Source organism: Eubalaena glacialis, chromosome 16, assembly GCF_028564815.1.
Source record: "Eubalaena glacialis isolate mEubGla1 chromosome 16, mEubGla1.1.hap2.+ XY, whole genome shotgun sequence".
Classification (NCBI taxonomy): Eukaryota; Metazoa; Chordata; class Mammalia; order Artiodactyla; family Balaenidae; genus Eubalaena; species Eubalaena glacialis.
In genome coordinates this window covers 31,360,219-31,375,558 of record NC_083731.1, presented here as the reverse complement: position 1 = coordinate 31,375,558, position 15,340 = coordinate 31,360,219, and the positions used below count along the sequence as shown (strand labels likewise).

General features: G+C 39.6%; 1 protein-coding gene across 6 annotated transcripts in view; it reads right to left on the bottom strand.

The window, feature by feature from the left end:
* Window positions 1-15,340, bottom strand: part of TBC1D4 (TBC1 domain family member 4) — a 237,955-nt gene that overhangs the window by 57,945 nt on the left and 164,670 nt on the right. For all 6 annotated transcript variants that reach the window (XM_061171195.1, XM_061171197.1, XM_061171192.1 and 3 more), the window contains 4 exons: window positions 13,394-13,498; window positions 5,586-5,718; window positions 685-776; window positions 297-407 (listed from right to left, as the gene is read on the bottom strand). In XM_061171195.1, the coding sequence (XP_061027178.1) occupies window positions 297-407; window positions 685-776; window positions 5,586-5,718; window positions 13,394-13,498 (441 nt within the window). The remainder of the gene's footprint in view (window positions 1-296; window positions 408-684; window positions 777-5,585; window positions 5,719-13,393; window positions 13,499-15,340) is intronic.

Genomic DNA, 15,340 nt, shown 5'->3' with positions numbered 1-15,340 from the left:
TGGATTAATATTACTAAAAATGTATGTTCATTCTAAATCATGAGCATTTATTACTGGTTTTCTACCAAACTCACAAATTTTTTTACATTTTAAAATCATTACTATTTTATCTCAACGTGCCAATGTTTGCTACAATTTCCTATAAAACTTCTAAAATGCTGGGGGGGAAAAAAGACTGTTAGGGCTTAGCCCTAAAGATGAGAAGACAAAGGAAAGAAACTCCTTTTACATCTTCTGTGATATTTTGACTGAATATATGAAAAAAACAAAAATAGGTCAACTAGAAAACATCTCACCGGTGGGCCTTCCCCAATATGAATGTGTGTCCTCTGCTTGGCTTCGCACAGCTGCCTCAGATGTAAAATCACAAGTTCATTTTCCTCCTGGTCGTTGACTGCCTTCATTTTCTGTTGAACAGACAGACGGAGAGCACATTATGGCAGCTTTTATTGTTTTACTTTATTCTCATTTCGTTTTATCTGTCTGGCAGACAAACGTAAGTAAAGCTAAGCATTTAGCTGCTCTTAGAAACAAAAGTAACAGTGGCATTGTAGTAACTATCCAATAGTACAGTAGTATATCTATCTTTAACGTCAGACAGAGAAATGGAAAAAGGAACTCACAGAAACAGGGTCCAATTCTCATTCCTTATACCTTACTTGTGAGGACTATAAATAATGTTACCTGAACTCGTTCAAAGATGTCAGCCTGCTCATTATCTGTCAGGGACGAGAGATGCCTCTGTATTACCAGCTTGGCTCTTGGCGGATAGAGACCTAAGGGAAATGATGGGGAGTGGTGTTAAACAGATTCTAGCCACAGAGATCAAAATGTGTATGTATATATATATGTGTATGTGTGTGTATATATATATATGTATATATAAAATGCACTGCAGCTTGTCCCTTCACCAGCAGGCTCTGAAGTTAAATCCTTTCAAGGAAATGTGTTCCTGCCTATGACAGACCTTGGAACACTGCAATAAAATGATTAAAACAAAATGGAAAACCTCCTCACCAAAATCAATGGCCCTTGTCAGTGATCTTGAAGTCAGACTTATTAACAAAAAATGTCTACATGATACCAAATCAACAGCATAACCAGATACCATTGAATATACTAACAAACTTAGCCACCCTAGAAACTCATAGGTGAATACTAGCCTTGGCCAAAATCTCTAAGCTTAAAACTTGACATTTAAAAAAGAAAGAATAGGGCTTCCCTGGTGGCGCAGTGGTTGAGAATCTGCCTGCCAATGCAGGGGACACGGGTTCAAGCCCTGGTCTGGGAAGATCCCACATGCCACGGAGCAACTAGATCCGTGAGCCACAACTACTGAGCCTGCGCGTCTGGAGCCTGTGCTCCGCAACAAGAGAGGCCGCGACAGTGAGAGGCCCGCGCACCGCGATGAAGAGTGGCCCCAGCTCGCTGCAACTAGAGAAAGCCCTCGCACAGAAACGAAGACCCAACACAGCCAAAAATAAATAAATAAATAAAAATTAAAAAAGAAAGAATAGCTACTAATATTAAAAAGTAGAGCTAAAGCTTACACAGGAAGCTCTCCCCCTTATACAGGTCTTGGTAATAAAACTTCTAGGGCATCATTAGTTTTTAGCGACATTTTTTAGTGTTACTATTTTCCCAAGAAATTGTTTACCTCTTTATACCATATTATTTATATATCTAGTGTACTTCTGCATATAATTTATATTAAGTCCTTGGGCAAAAATTTTTTCCATGAAAACATTTTTGTTTTTATAAATTTTTTTAAAAGGGAAATGTAATTCATATTTACAACGATTCATCTGACCATCCATTTTTAAGGAACAGATCTCCTTTACATAGTTAGGGACCACTTATACTATTGCTACCGTACTTTGATTAGAAAGAGGATATCTAGCCACATATAATATTTAATGACTGTTATAGGTAGACTGCACTTTAAAATCCCTAGGAGAGATTCACCTCAAAATATGCATTGTTTTAAAAGAACTAGAATTCATTTCATGATGGTTAGAACATGTAGAGTGCCACCACTGGACCTGTTTTAAACCACTGTGCAGAAAGAAGAAAAACTTCTGAAAACGTCTCAGCTCTACCTTTCTTTGTGCAATGTACAATAAAATGCTGTGAAAATCTCTGTGACCACGTACAGAAACACTAAAATTCATTTTGATGGTGTGATGCCACTCACTACCACAATTTATTATTTGCTGGCAAAGCCTCCTTAAGAGGTTCCTTAGGCAATATATTAAGAAACTGATTCACATGATTGTTTTTGTTTTGTTTTATGTTGTTTAATATTCCAGCATGTTATTAGCATGTGTAGGAGGATAAAAGATTAAAAAGAGGAGAAGTAAAGAGGGTACTTATTTGAAGTAGGTAACTAAATCTATGGCCCAGGAAGTTTCTTTAGTCCTTTATTTCAGGGGAGGAATCGCAAACAGCTTATTTGCAAATCATGCATGACCCCTACTCTGCCTTGAATCTGATTTGACTTTCTTCTTCCCCCCAGTTTAGAGTCACTGGTGAGCGAATTAACCGATCCTGAGAGGTAAGTATACTATTTAGCCCTCATGCACGTTATTGTAGGAAAACCCGACTGAGGGTAATTGCTCCACCCCTACAGTGCTCAACACCACTTTAGTTTCACATTCTGAGGATTGGTCCTTGAGAGATGGTCCCCTTAGACACTGTCTCCTGGTTTCACTTTGGTCCCCCAACATAACTGGTGCTTTTCTTCCTGTTCTAAATGACAAGGCTCCCTTGACATAGGGATAGATGATTAGGACTCAATATCAGCATACGTATCTTTTCCCTTTCTTTTTTTTCAGTAGAGAAAGAACTTATTAATGCAGCCAAAGGTATTGACAGGATTCTATAATTCTGAGTAAGTGATATGAAATACAAATATCTAGATACTTCTAAATCTCTCTAAATATCTTTCTCACTTTCTATTCCTATGAATTTGTGTTGAATCTGAATGTGGTCCTTTTTCCAGCTTTATACTTTGTACTTAAGCCTAACACAAGTTTAGAATTCACACTGTTATCATACCCAGATGAAAACAACTCTTTGGGAAACGCTGATGCCAAGGCTTCAAGAGAGCTTGGTCCTGAAAATCCTGGCTTTCTGATATTCTTTCAGAGAGAAGCATCATGTTGCTTTGGAAACAGATTGAACAAGTTCAAATCCTGCTTCTGCCCCTCCTAAGCGATAGGGATGTGGCAGTTACTACCCACTATGTGTCTCGGCGCCTGTTTCCTCGTCAGTAAAATGAGGATTCAAAACACTACCCATCTTGTGGGATTTCAGTATGGATTAAGTGGGCTAATATATGGAAAACACAACAGTGCCGAGACACAGTAAGTCTTATGGGAGTATCTGCATTATTGCTATTCCTTTCATTCTTACTATCAGAGCACTGCCCTATCTTATGGCTCTCTTTGCCCGATGTCAAAGGCAAGGGTAAAAAAATCATATCAGAAGGTGTTATCTAAGGCCTTAGGAAAAGAAGCCCGTGTGCATCTTTTCCAGTTCACATGAACCCTTCATTTGCTCCCTTCAGATATATGCATACCTTGAAGCTAGGGAACGTTAAGTTTCACTCCCTTCATGATCTTGGAAGAGACCCTACTGCTTCTGGATGTATAATATGTATTCTCTTTCTTTTTTTTTTTAATTAACTTATTTTATTTATTTATTTTTGGCTGCATTGGGTCTTCATTGCTGCATGCAGGCTTTCTCTAGTTGCAGAGAGCATGGGCTACTCTTCGTTGCAGTGTGCGGGCCTCTCATTGCGGTGGCTTCTCTTGTTGCGGAGCATGGGTTCTAGGCACGTGGGCTTCAGTAGTTGTGGCACGTGGGCTCAGTAGTTGTGGCACGTGGGCTCTAGAGCGCAGGCTCAGTAGTTGTGGCGCGCGGGCTTAGTTGCCCCACAGCACGTGGAATCTTCCCGGACCAGGGCTCGAACCCGTGTCCCCTGCACTGGCAGGAAGATTCTTAAGCACTGTGCCACCAGGGAAGCCCCTGTATTCTCTTTCTTTACAAAGGTCTCTAAAACTACAAATTTTTTTTCAGAAGAGTGTTTTTTAATATGATTTGTGTAATTTCCTACTGGTGGTTTTATCTTTTTCTTATAGATAATAACAGTCTTTACAAATTCTGAACAGCAATCTGCTCTCTCCTCATTTGTTACTAATCATTTAACTTCCAAGTAAGCAGTTGTTGTTATGTAAAAATATTAAGATTTTATGAAGTCAAATCTGTCAATGTCTTCTTTTGGTAGTTTCTGCATTTCTGTGTCTTAATAAAGGCTTTCTTGTTTAGGGACAAAATAACATTTTTATTTTCTTTGAATGATTTTAGCATTTTGTTTGTTTGCATTGAGGACTTTGATCCACCTAGAATGTATTTTGAGTAGGATAAGTGGAAGGAATCTTTGTCTCTTTGGATAGCAAATTGATCCAACACCATTTCCTGAATCACTCAGCCTTTCCTCCTCAGATTTATAATATTCTCTTTACCATACACCAAAGAATGTTCCATTTTTGTAAAGTTTACATGTATATTTGAAAATAAGGTGCATTCTGTAAAATTATAGTTATAAATTTTAAAAATTTGAATATTACATTTAAACAGTGCTTGTTCACACAGTTGAGTGGACATTCAATAAATACGGCTGTTCGTCATCAATTTTCCCATGTGCCTGTGATTCTCCTGCTTACTGAACAGATATCTCAATTTGCACTTACAGTGGCTAGACCATCCTCTGCTTTGTTCTGGAGTCCACACTCTCCCCATCGACTCCAACACCTATCGTACTGATTGCATTTACGTGCTCACAAGCCTGTCTCCCACTTTAGACTCTAAGCTTCCTGAAGGCATGGTCCACATCTCCACCATCTCCGCATCCCAAGTGCCAAGCACACTGCCTGGCACATGCTAGATGCTTAACAAGTGTTTATCAAATTGCATGTCCTCTCTGGCACAGTAGTTTTCAACCTTTTTTTATTAGTAAGAGACAAGGAGAAGAAAGGGAAACTGAGTCAGGGTCACCTCTTCCTCATGATCCTCCCCCTCCTCAAAACACATTTTTTAAAAAAACTTGCTTTATGACATCATGTCTCTTATCTGTGTGATTTTCAAACGACCCTGAAAAGCCAAGCAAGTTTCATTCTTGTTCTAAACCTTTAGGGAAAAAAGAACACATCATCGAGTGAGAAAGGAAAAAAAGAAAGACTTAAACAGTCGATATCCTGGGATGGTTGTGCCTCTCTTCATTCATTCAACAAATATTTGGTCAGTTCCCACTTCGCACATAGCAGAGTCTTAGGAACTGTGGGAAATGCAAGTTCCTCCCTTGAGTCTGCCTTCGGAAAAAAAGTAAAAAATAAAAAAGAAAGAGGAAAAAAAGCCAAGCACCTAGGAGAGACTGACAGCACAAATTTGACTGGACATGAGAAATGATTCTTGGGGCTCTTGGTTCACCTCAAAACAAAGAAGCATTCAATGACAGTAGCGACTTTCTCACTTCCCCAATGCCAAAGCAAACTTGTCTTTGCCAAGGCCAACTTATACTGTACCTTCAATCCTTTCACAGAGCTTATGCAAAGAGTGCATAGGGCAGGCCTCGCACAGCTTAATCTGGGTCTTGGCACTCTGCAGGGCAGCGGCCGTGCTGAAAGCCTGTTTCAGAGTCAGCATTACCTCATCAACCTACAAGAAGAAACAAAATCCAGGTCTATAAACGTTTGCTTTCATGGTAACACATTAAAAGCCCAACAGCAATATGAGACTTTGTTGATGCTGACTAAATATTAATAATGGAATTTTGATGACCACAGAGCTGGTAGTGAGAAAATAATGTCTCAAAGTTAGACCTTCAATTAATTATACATAAAATTGAAAACTGGATGAAATAAGACCATTTTAATGTGCATAATACAATAATACTGATCTGTTACTTGAATGCTATTTTTGAATCCCACTCAGTGCTATGCTATCACAGTTAAGTGACAGTCAATCAGGTCTTTGTTTTTTTTCTTTTTTTTTAAATTTTATTGGATTAGAGTTGATTTACAATGTTGTGTTAGTTTCAGGTATACAGCAAAGTGATTCAGTTATACATATACATATAGTCATTCTTTATCAGATTCTTTTCTCATATAGGTATCACAGAATAGAGTTCCCTGTGCTATACAGTAGGTCATTGTTGGTTATCTCAGGTCTTTGTTTAATTAAAGTAGTTTATCAGATAAAGATCTCTTTGGAAGTTTTGTCTGCAATACATAGGGAGCAACAAAATAGGTTTAACAAATCACTTGTGTTAATAGGTATCTTATTTATTTTATCCTTTTGGATCATTTTTAGTGCAATGACAAGTGAACATGTGTTTAACCAAAGTTCTAGGGGGAAATGAGCCCAATAAATAATGTTGGGGGAATTCTATGAAGGCTACTGGTCTTTTCTCTAGGGCTTCTATTTATTATCATTTGGCTTCTGATTTGTGACACTAAGAAGTTCTGCAGTCATGCTATCTAAGAGCTGGGTCTCACCACTAGGCCAGCAGCTTGACAACTGCCAGGTAGTTTCCTCCTTGCTCTCCCAGTGACTCAGTCAAGAAGTTGGAATCTAGCATTCTGGTTTCCTGGTTGCTTCTTTGAGGTCAACTAACAGCTCGTCCTCCAGGCATTGTCAAGCCGACTTCAGGCCAGGTCTCCTCCTCTGTGGCACAATCATCAGTGTAAAGTGTGGCTTTCTCACCCACTGTACAATTGAGATCAAAGTCTAAAACCTGCATGGGGAGCTATGAAGTACCAGGGCCTCATCCAAACTAGCTCTGATATTCAAAACCATTTACAATGCTTCATAAACCATGTTTTGTTTTGTTCTGTTTTTATTGCGGTAACATTGTTTTATGACGTTAAATAAATTTCATGGGTGCAACATTTAATTCAACTTCTGTATACATTACAGTGTGCTCACCACCAAAGTCTTGTTTCCATCTGTCACCATACACTTGACCCCCTTTACCCATTTTGCTCTCCCTCCCACCCCCATCCCCTCTGGTAACCACCAATCTGTTTTCTGCATCTATGTGTTTGTTTTTGTTTTTTATACTCTGCATATGAGTGAAATCATACCGTATTTGTCTTTCTCTGTCTAACTTATTTCAGTTAGCGTAATACCCTCAAGGTCCATCCATGTTGTCATAAATGGCAAGATTTCATCTTTTTTGTCGCTGAAAAATATTCCATTGTGTGTGTATATATGTATCACATCTTCTTTATCCATTCATCTGTTGATGGGCACTTAGGCTGTTACCATATTTTGGCTATTATAAATAATGCTGTGATGAACATGGGGGGTGCACATATCTCTTCAAATTAGTGTTTTTATCTTCTTTAGATAAATACCCAGAAGTGGAATTGCCGGATCACCTAGTAGTTCTATTCTTAATTTTTTGAGGAACCTCCATACTGTTTTCCATAGTGGTGGCACCAATTTACATTCACACCAACACAGATGGCCAACAGGCCCATGAAAAGGTGCTCAAATTCACTAATTATTAGGGAAATGCAAAACCACAGGGAGATATCACCTCACATGTGTTAGAATGCTTATTACCAAAAAGACAAGAAATAACAAGTGTTGGAGAGGATGTGGAGGAAAAAGAACCCTCACACACATAAACCATTTTTTAAAAAGACTCTTTAGGGCTTCCCTGGTGGCGCAGTGGTTAAGAATCTGCCTGCCAATGCAGGGGACATGGGTTCGAGCCCTGTTCCCAGAAGATCCCACATGCCGCGGAGCAACTAAGCCTGTGTGCCACAACTACTGAGCCTGCGCTCTAGAACCCGGGAGCCACGACTACTGAGCCCGTGTGCTACAACTACTGAAGCCCGCGCTCCTAGAGCCCGTGCTCCACAACAAGAGAAGCCACTGCAATGAGAAGCCCGCGCACTGCAACGAAGAGTAGCCCCCGCTCACCGCAGCTAGAGAAAGCCCGCGCACAGCAACGAAGACCCAATGCAGCCAAAAATAAATAAATAAAATAAATAAATTTTTCAAAATTTAAACAATAAAAAGACTCTTTATCCCCTTCCCCTATGGCCTGGTTTAAGAAAAAGCTACCATTTAAAGCATTCAATCTACTTCTGCATTTGAATGCATGAAGAACCTGGAATAAAAAGAAACTTTATTCATCTGATATTACTAAAAGGAGAGTTCAAGCACCAAGCAGCCAGTCATCATTCAGTTATGTTTTACTATATAACCAACTTTTTAAAAGGCTTATAAGTAATTTCACAACATTCCTTGTACAAAAAATGAATTATTCACAATCTGTTTTTTTATACCATAATTAAAAACAAAGATTTCTAATTCTTAAAAATAAAAGCACTACATGTTTTAATGCCTTTGCATTTTCATTTCATTTGCCTTGTTATGTATTCAAAAGCAATTTCAATCACTTACGCAGATGTTTATTTCTGTTTTCTTGTTTCTCATTTATTTAAGGCACTGAAGGGGTCAGACATCTGCTTAGCTTTCATGTAGGTTTATTATTTGCTATTTGGTAATATTGTGTTGCAAAAGGTCCCCAATGGATATACTGAACTTTCATATTTTCTTATCTATTTCTAGATGAAACAAGTGATCATTTCAATGGTGACTGAAATGTGGCTACCAATTTCTCCTAGCCATAAATATTACTAAAAACTTTATTTGACTTCTAAAATTTTAAATGTTTTACTTTTTTTTAATCTACCACTTTTTCCAGATGGCCTATAAATTCTCATATGGAATCAGAGCAACTAAAAGTTAAATCAGCATACTATGAATAACTTAATTGTTTTAGTTTAGATACAGCAACAACAAAAAAATCCTAGGCAGTGTTAAAAGGGTAAAAGTAAGGGAATGGTTAAAGATAAATCAATCACACGGAACCAAAAAGAAAGTATTCTTAGTGTGACCATCAGGCAAAATTAAATTTCCAGAGAAAATTATGAGATGGAACAAAGAAAGCCAATTTGTGACATTAAGGTGAAAATCTATAATGAAGATAACGCTCATAAACATTTATATACCAAACTTAGGTGTTTTATAGCGTTTTAGAATAAGAATCACAGAATGTGTAAGGATGGAGAGGGGGAAGGATAAGCTGTGACAAAGTGAGAGAGTGGCACGGACATATATACACTACCAAATGTAAAATAGATAGCTAGTGGGAAGCAGCTGTATAGCACAGGGAGATCAGCTTGGTGCTTTGCGACCACCTAGAGGGGTGGGATAGGGAGGGTGGGAGGGAGACGCAAGAGGGAGGGGATATGGGGATATATGTATATGTATAGCTGATTCACTTGGTTATACAGCAGAAACTAACACACCACTGTAAAGCAATTATACTCCAATAAAGATGTTAAAAAAAAAAGATTACCTAGTCTAATTCTCTGGAAAACTCTACACTCTTAACCCCATACAAATCCTGGGTCTCAGTACCCTGGGTTTTTGGGGTTTTTGTTTTGACTTGTTTTGTTGGTTATACTTTCCCTGGATACTGTTGTGTGCATCTGTGGATCTGTGGAGTTCTACTTTGTCTATGAATAGTAGTCACTTCCATTTTTTTTCACACCTTTTAAACCACTTTTGGAGAAAACAGAAATTATATGTTCCAGAAATCTCAAGGGTTGGTTAAACAAGTTTAAACCACCTGCCTTGGGATATTTTACAAAAGAGGGAAGGAAGGAAGAAGGAAGGAAGGGAGGGAGGGACAAAGGGAGGGAGGGAGGGAGGGAGGGAGGGAGGAGCACAGAGCCTCTAAACTTGCAGTGTAACCCTCCAGGGCCCATCAGAACTCTATTCTATACTGTTTATCAATTCATAGCAATTGCTACAAAGAAGCAACAGAAAATGCTAGTTGTATATTCTTTGTACTCAGAGAAGATAAGTCAACATGTGTGGTTTTGCAATATTCTGTCTTTCACAACAGCCAAGCCACATCAATCATAATACTGCTTAGACCTGTAATATTTGACTGTTTGTTTTACTCTAACGTCAGCTGCTTGAGCCACCCTCCTTTATACAGGAAATGTACATTTAATTTTTCCTCTATCTTGCAGTTCTGATGCCTCACCATTCATTTAAGGTGCTTAGAGATAAAAGTAAACAGGATTTCAAAGATTCCATCATAGGCCCATTCTTAACAATAATGATGCCAAGATAAGATTCTCAGGCAGCTTCAATGTAATATGAAGACATTCTCAGCCAGTCTAGTCCGTTGCCTTAGTCACAGAGCTTCTTAAGGTGGAACAATGCAGCGTGTTCCCAGACTTTCTACTCTGACTCCGTTTCGAAAACTCATTCTACACGCATGAGGGTAAAATGAAAATACTAAAAAATACAAACAAAACAAAACTTTTAAAAGAGATTGGAAATCAGAAGGTTTTACAGTTTACCTCTTGGTGTCGGTTATCCAGTAATCAGAGATTAACCAGCACCTAGAAAATGACTGCCTGAAGTTCAGAGTAACACACTGCATCACTCAAAATACACTTAACAAGCAAGCCCTGCTATCCTAGAAACTACTGGTGGATACAACAACAATAAGGACGGTCCTAAACTTGTAGGATTCACAATCCAGTGGAATAGAAAGTTATGTGAACAAATAAATAAGATAGGGCTTCCCTGGTGGCGCAGTGGTTGAGAATCTGCCTGCTAATGCAGGGGACACGGGTTCGAGCCCTGGTCTGGGAGGATCCCCCATGCCGCGGAGCAGCTGGGCCTGTGAGCCACAATTACTGAGCCTGCGCGTCTGGAGCCTGTGCTCCGCAACAGGAGAGGCCGCGATAGTGAGAGGCCCGCGCACCGCAATGAAGAGTGGCCCCCACTTGCCACAACTAGAGAAAGCCCTCGCACAGAAACGAAGACCCAACACAGCCATAAATAAATAAATTTTTTTTTAAATAAATAAATAAGATAAGGGATTTGTAGGAACTGTTGGAGATCTATGAATAAGATGTGCTGAGAGCACTGACAACAAAACAACCTAAGGACTCAATTCCTGAGAAAGGGTGTTAGAAAAGGCTTCCCTAGGAGGTGATCTTTTAACAGGATCCTAAAAAATACACAGTAGCAAAGAAGGGGAAGGGGATTAAAGTCACAGCAAAGCAAAGCCAGGCCTGCTTCCCATCCAATGAAGCAGCCGGAAAGAGAATACGAAAACAGATAGAGACATACACAATCTCTTTGTATAGCAGCCAGGTGGACCCTTGAGGCTGGCCCGATCAAATTCCCCACCTGACCGTATGAAAGCAGCAAGCCCTGGCTCTGGCCTCCCCTGACTGGCAGACCCCTCACTCCATGCAGCCAACAGTGACCTCAGAACTTCAGAGGCATTTCTGTGAGCCCCGCCTCTCATGTATTTCCTTCATCTCATGTGTCCTGTGCACGAACCATCTGCTGATTCAGTAGCAAGCCAAATAAAAGCAACATCACACCAGTCATCACAGCAGCTTCTGCAGTCTGGCCTAGAGACAGCTGAGGACACGGAATAGCACGTGTGAGGACACAGTCATGAAAGGGCAAGCTTTCTGGTGAGTGCTGGAGAAGAATGAGGAAGGCCCTTCTGCCACTCTAGACAATCTAGATTTTATCTGTTAATAAGGAGGCATAAACTGGCCCCTAGTGAGAGAATTTTATGAGAAAAAATATATATATAGCATAAGGTAGTAAGTGGATAGATGACAGATTAAACCAGTGGCAGGGAGACTAGTTAGGACACTAATGCAATAGTCTTAGTAAAGGAGATGAACGCCCAGACTTAATTCCAGACAGAGAGGAAAAGGAAGACAGATGGATATAACGGACATTTCTACCTTTGAGTTTATAGGATTTGGTGAACAAGTGCATCTCGATGGTGCAGAAGAATGCATTATGGTTTCTAAATTGGAAAGTTGCGTAAATGGAACTGCCCAAACAATAAAATACGGGATATACAACAGGTTTTGCAAAGGTCGGAGAGCAAGGATCTGCAACGTGGTGGAAGAATCAGCCTTAGACAGGAGAAGGGACAGAGGAGGGAGGGAGGAGGGGAGAGCTGGGCAGGAGATGGGTGAGGAGTGGGGCAAGATTACCTGACATTCTCATTTTCTACCCAACTCTTACTTGGTTGGCATTTTCCAGGGTTGTGTCCTTGGCTCTCTTTGGCCTTCTCTCTTTTCCTTCCCCCTGGGTGCTCATCCAGCCCCATGCCTTCAACTATTCTTTACATAACAACTCTCACACTTCTATCCCGAGCCCTGAACTGAACCTATAATACAGTGGTCACCTGGATATCAACATGTGGATTTTTCATTGGTATGGCTAACTACCTAGAGTGAGAACAAAACTCAAATGGATCTCTCTTGAGTAAGAAACTTAGTGATGGAGTGCTATATTCCCTAGTCAGAAAGTGTCTTTGTACCAATTCATTCCCATTTCTTCATTATTTCTTCATTATTCCTCAACTCAGTATCCACACTGGGAATGTGGAAGGCAAGAGTTAGCAGGAAGGAAGGCAACATGCATCCAGAAAATTAGGAGAATGCTGCCCGGCTTACTCTGTATATGTCTAAGTGGTGTGTGTTTCCCTGGGGAAAATCATTGTGGGAGGATTTTATGTCTGAGGAAATGCTCTGCTTCAAAGAATGGTAATGTATATATCTAAAGGTTTGTGTCAAAATGGTTAGGAGAGATAACACAAGTGGAAGAATATGTAAAACATTTTAGGGGAAAACATCAACATATTTTTAGCCACTCAGATCTATTTCCAACTTTGCCTTACATATTTCTCCTTAAACCCTAACTGCTCCCATTTAAGGGTCGGGGGGAGGGAGTAGGAGTGCTGCAAAGTAAAACTGACTTCCAAATTCCAAAGAAAGAAATTGAAGGCTAAAATGTGACCATAAAGAAAGTATTTTTAAAATGAGGACAGGGGCTGATGAAATAAAAAGGAAAAAACAAAATCGTTTTCTACCCTGATGAAATAAGCATTATCTACTCTGAGATGTTATAGCAGTTGAGAGAATAAGAGGTTTTCCCTATCTTCTTCCATGAGCAATAGAAAGAGTAACAGCTCTCCTATTATTAGACTTTTCCTACCTTTTAAAAATACTCCTGGTAACATTTCCCGATTTGTTAAACTCAAGAAAATCACCTAGGCTTAAAAATTACCAGGACAAGTTGCTTTTGTTTTTCTGTTGTGGTGCTGTTTCAAAGGGCAGAAACCTATTTCTAGATGCGCTCTTCTTTTTCGACGGATGGCCGTTCTGTGAGGCTTGGGTTCATCAGAGACGAGTCTCCCATCAGCTGGAGGTGTGGGCAGGAGCCCGTGGACAGCAGTCACCCCACTTACCAGAGATTCGCTGGCACACTGGAACACGTAACAGATATACTGGCTCAGCCCGGGCTCCGGCAACTCCCGACAGATAAAGCCAAAGTGATCAACATGCTTTATACCCTAGAGAAGGAAGAAGGGCAGTGTTTATGGGATTATGTCCTTTTAACCAACACTATAGAAATAGTTCTGTGCTTTCACACTTCCATGAATTTCTCCTTCACAGCACTGTGACAGGGGACATAATGCCAGAGCAAACTTATTCCGTGGTCTTTTGATACATAATATAAAGGGAGAGACCAGCTCAGATTTTTTTTGTTTCTGGCAAACACTGTGACTCAGGGCCACAGGAGGAAAAATATGATGGCATGACCCACTGTCTCTTGTAATAAAAACCGCTACTCAGTGTTTGCAAGTAATGGAGTTTTCAATTTACTGGTCATCTTTCAACGGGCAGTCTGATGATTCATTATAAACCCTGTTCTTGTTTATATGAGGCTAAGAATCATTAAAACTGACAATGCTCTAATTAAATGGCATGCCATTCCCTAAAGCATGCATTAAAAATACTAGAATGTTTGTCTATTGATAGACATTCAAGGAGCCACAACTGTTAGAAGATGAATACATTAAAGAAATTATTGCAGACATCAACTATCCAAATTCACAAATCTGTACTTCCTGAACACAGGCTAAATAACCTCAGCTACACTTAATAAAAAATTCTGAATCATCTGAGAATTTCGATCGCCCTGAATACATACACACCAATTAGTAGACAGCACCTTGTTATTTTAACAGAAAGCACAGTACTTTGAAAAGTCAAGAAGACAAAAAATTTGAAGTTGTCCTGCAATCACCTGAATCCCAGAGAAAGGAAAACAGACTTTGGATTCAGATAGATTTGTGCTTCAATCTTGGTTCAACCAATCTACCAGGTATGAGATATTGTGCTGCGTTGCTAAAAAGAATCTCTGAGGTTCCATTTCTCATCATAAAATAATATTAATGGCGCCTATTCTAAGAAAATTTTCAGATTTAGAACTAAGAAATATCTTAGCTCCTGGCATGTTTGATAAACGGTAACCACTATTCTTGTAATAATAAGCTCAACCTATCCAATGGCTATGGAAAAAGGAAATCAACTCTGATAAAAAGTAAAAAAGTCAATAAGGAGGAGTGAGGTTACAATCCATGAGGTGAAAGTAAATTCCATCTGATACAACTCATTCGTGATTAAAGAACATCTTTTACTAGCTTGGTACTAAATGGGAAAAATGCACAGGAGCTCATTAGCTCAGCAAGTTTTCGGGCAGTGGTAATGTTTCTAGTAAAGAAAACCATTCCCTTATTCCTTATGCTTGCCAGGGACACAGTCCTACCAATTTTGAAGAAAGAAACATTTGTAGGTGTGCATGTGTTAAAAAGTACTCCTGTTCCCAAATGCAGCCACCCTCTATCAGTACAATTCTGTGGAAAGAAATAACAGGAGTTGGGCCACTCAGTGAGGAGAGGAAAGTTAACCTGACAATTATTCTGATCAAAGGCCTTTGCACAAATTTTCCTCATATTTTTGTTTGATTCTTCTTCTGAATTCTTAGAATACAAAGCTTGCTTCAAAAAAAAAGGAAAAGCAAAAATCTTGTTTGAACTGCCAGATTTATATATTTGGTTTGGCTGGTTCTTTTTTTTTTACTTGTTTTTTTCCTTTAGATGTTCAACGAGCATTGCTAGTTTTCTTTCTGGGAGGCCGGCGGAGGGGCGAGCAGGGGAGAGGCATGGCCTTTTCAGATGACTCCTCTTGCTTTGGGGAACAGGAAGTACACTGGTTTGTACACCACTCTCTCCCCAACACTTGGCATAAGGCCCAACATGTAGAAGCATTCATTCAACACTTATGGAACACCTAAGCGTCAAGCTCTGTCTTAACACATCTTATTCTCTGATGCCCTAGAGCAGCGGTCC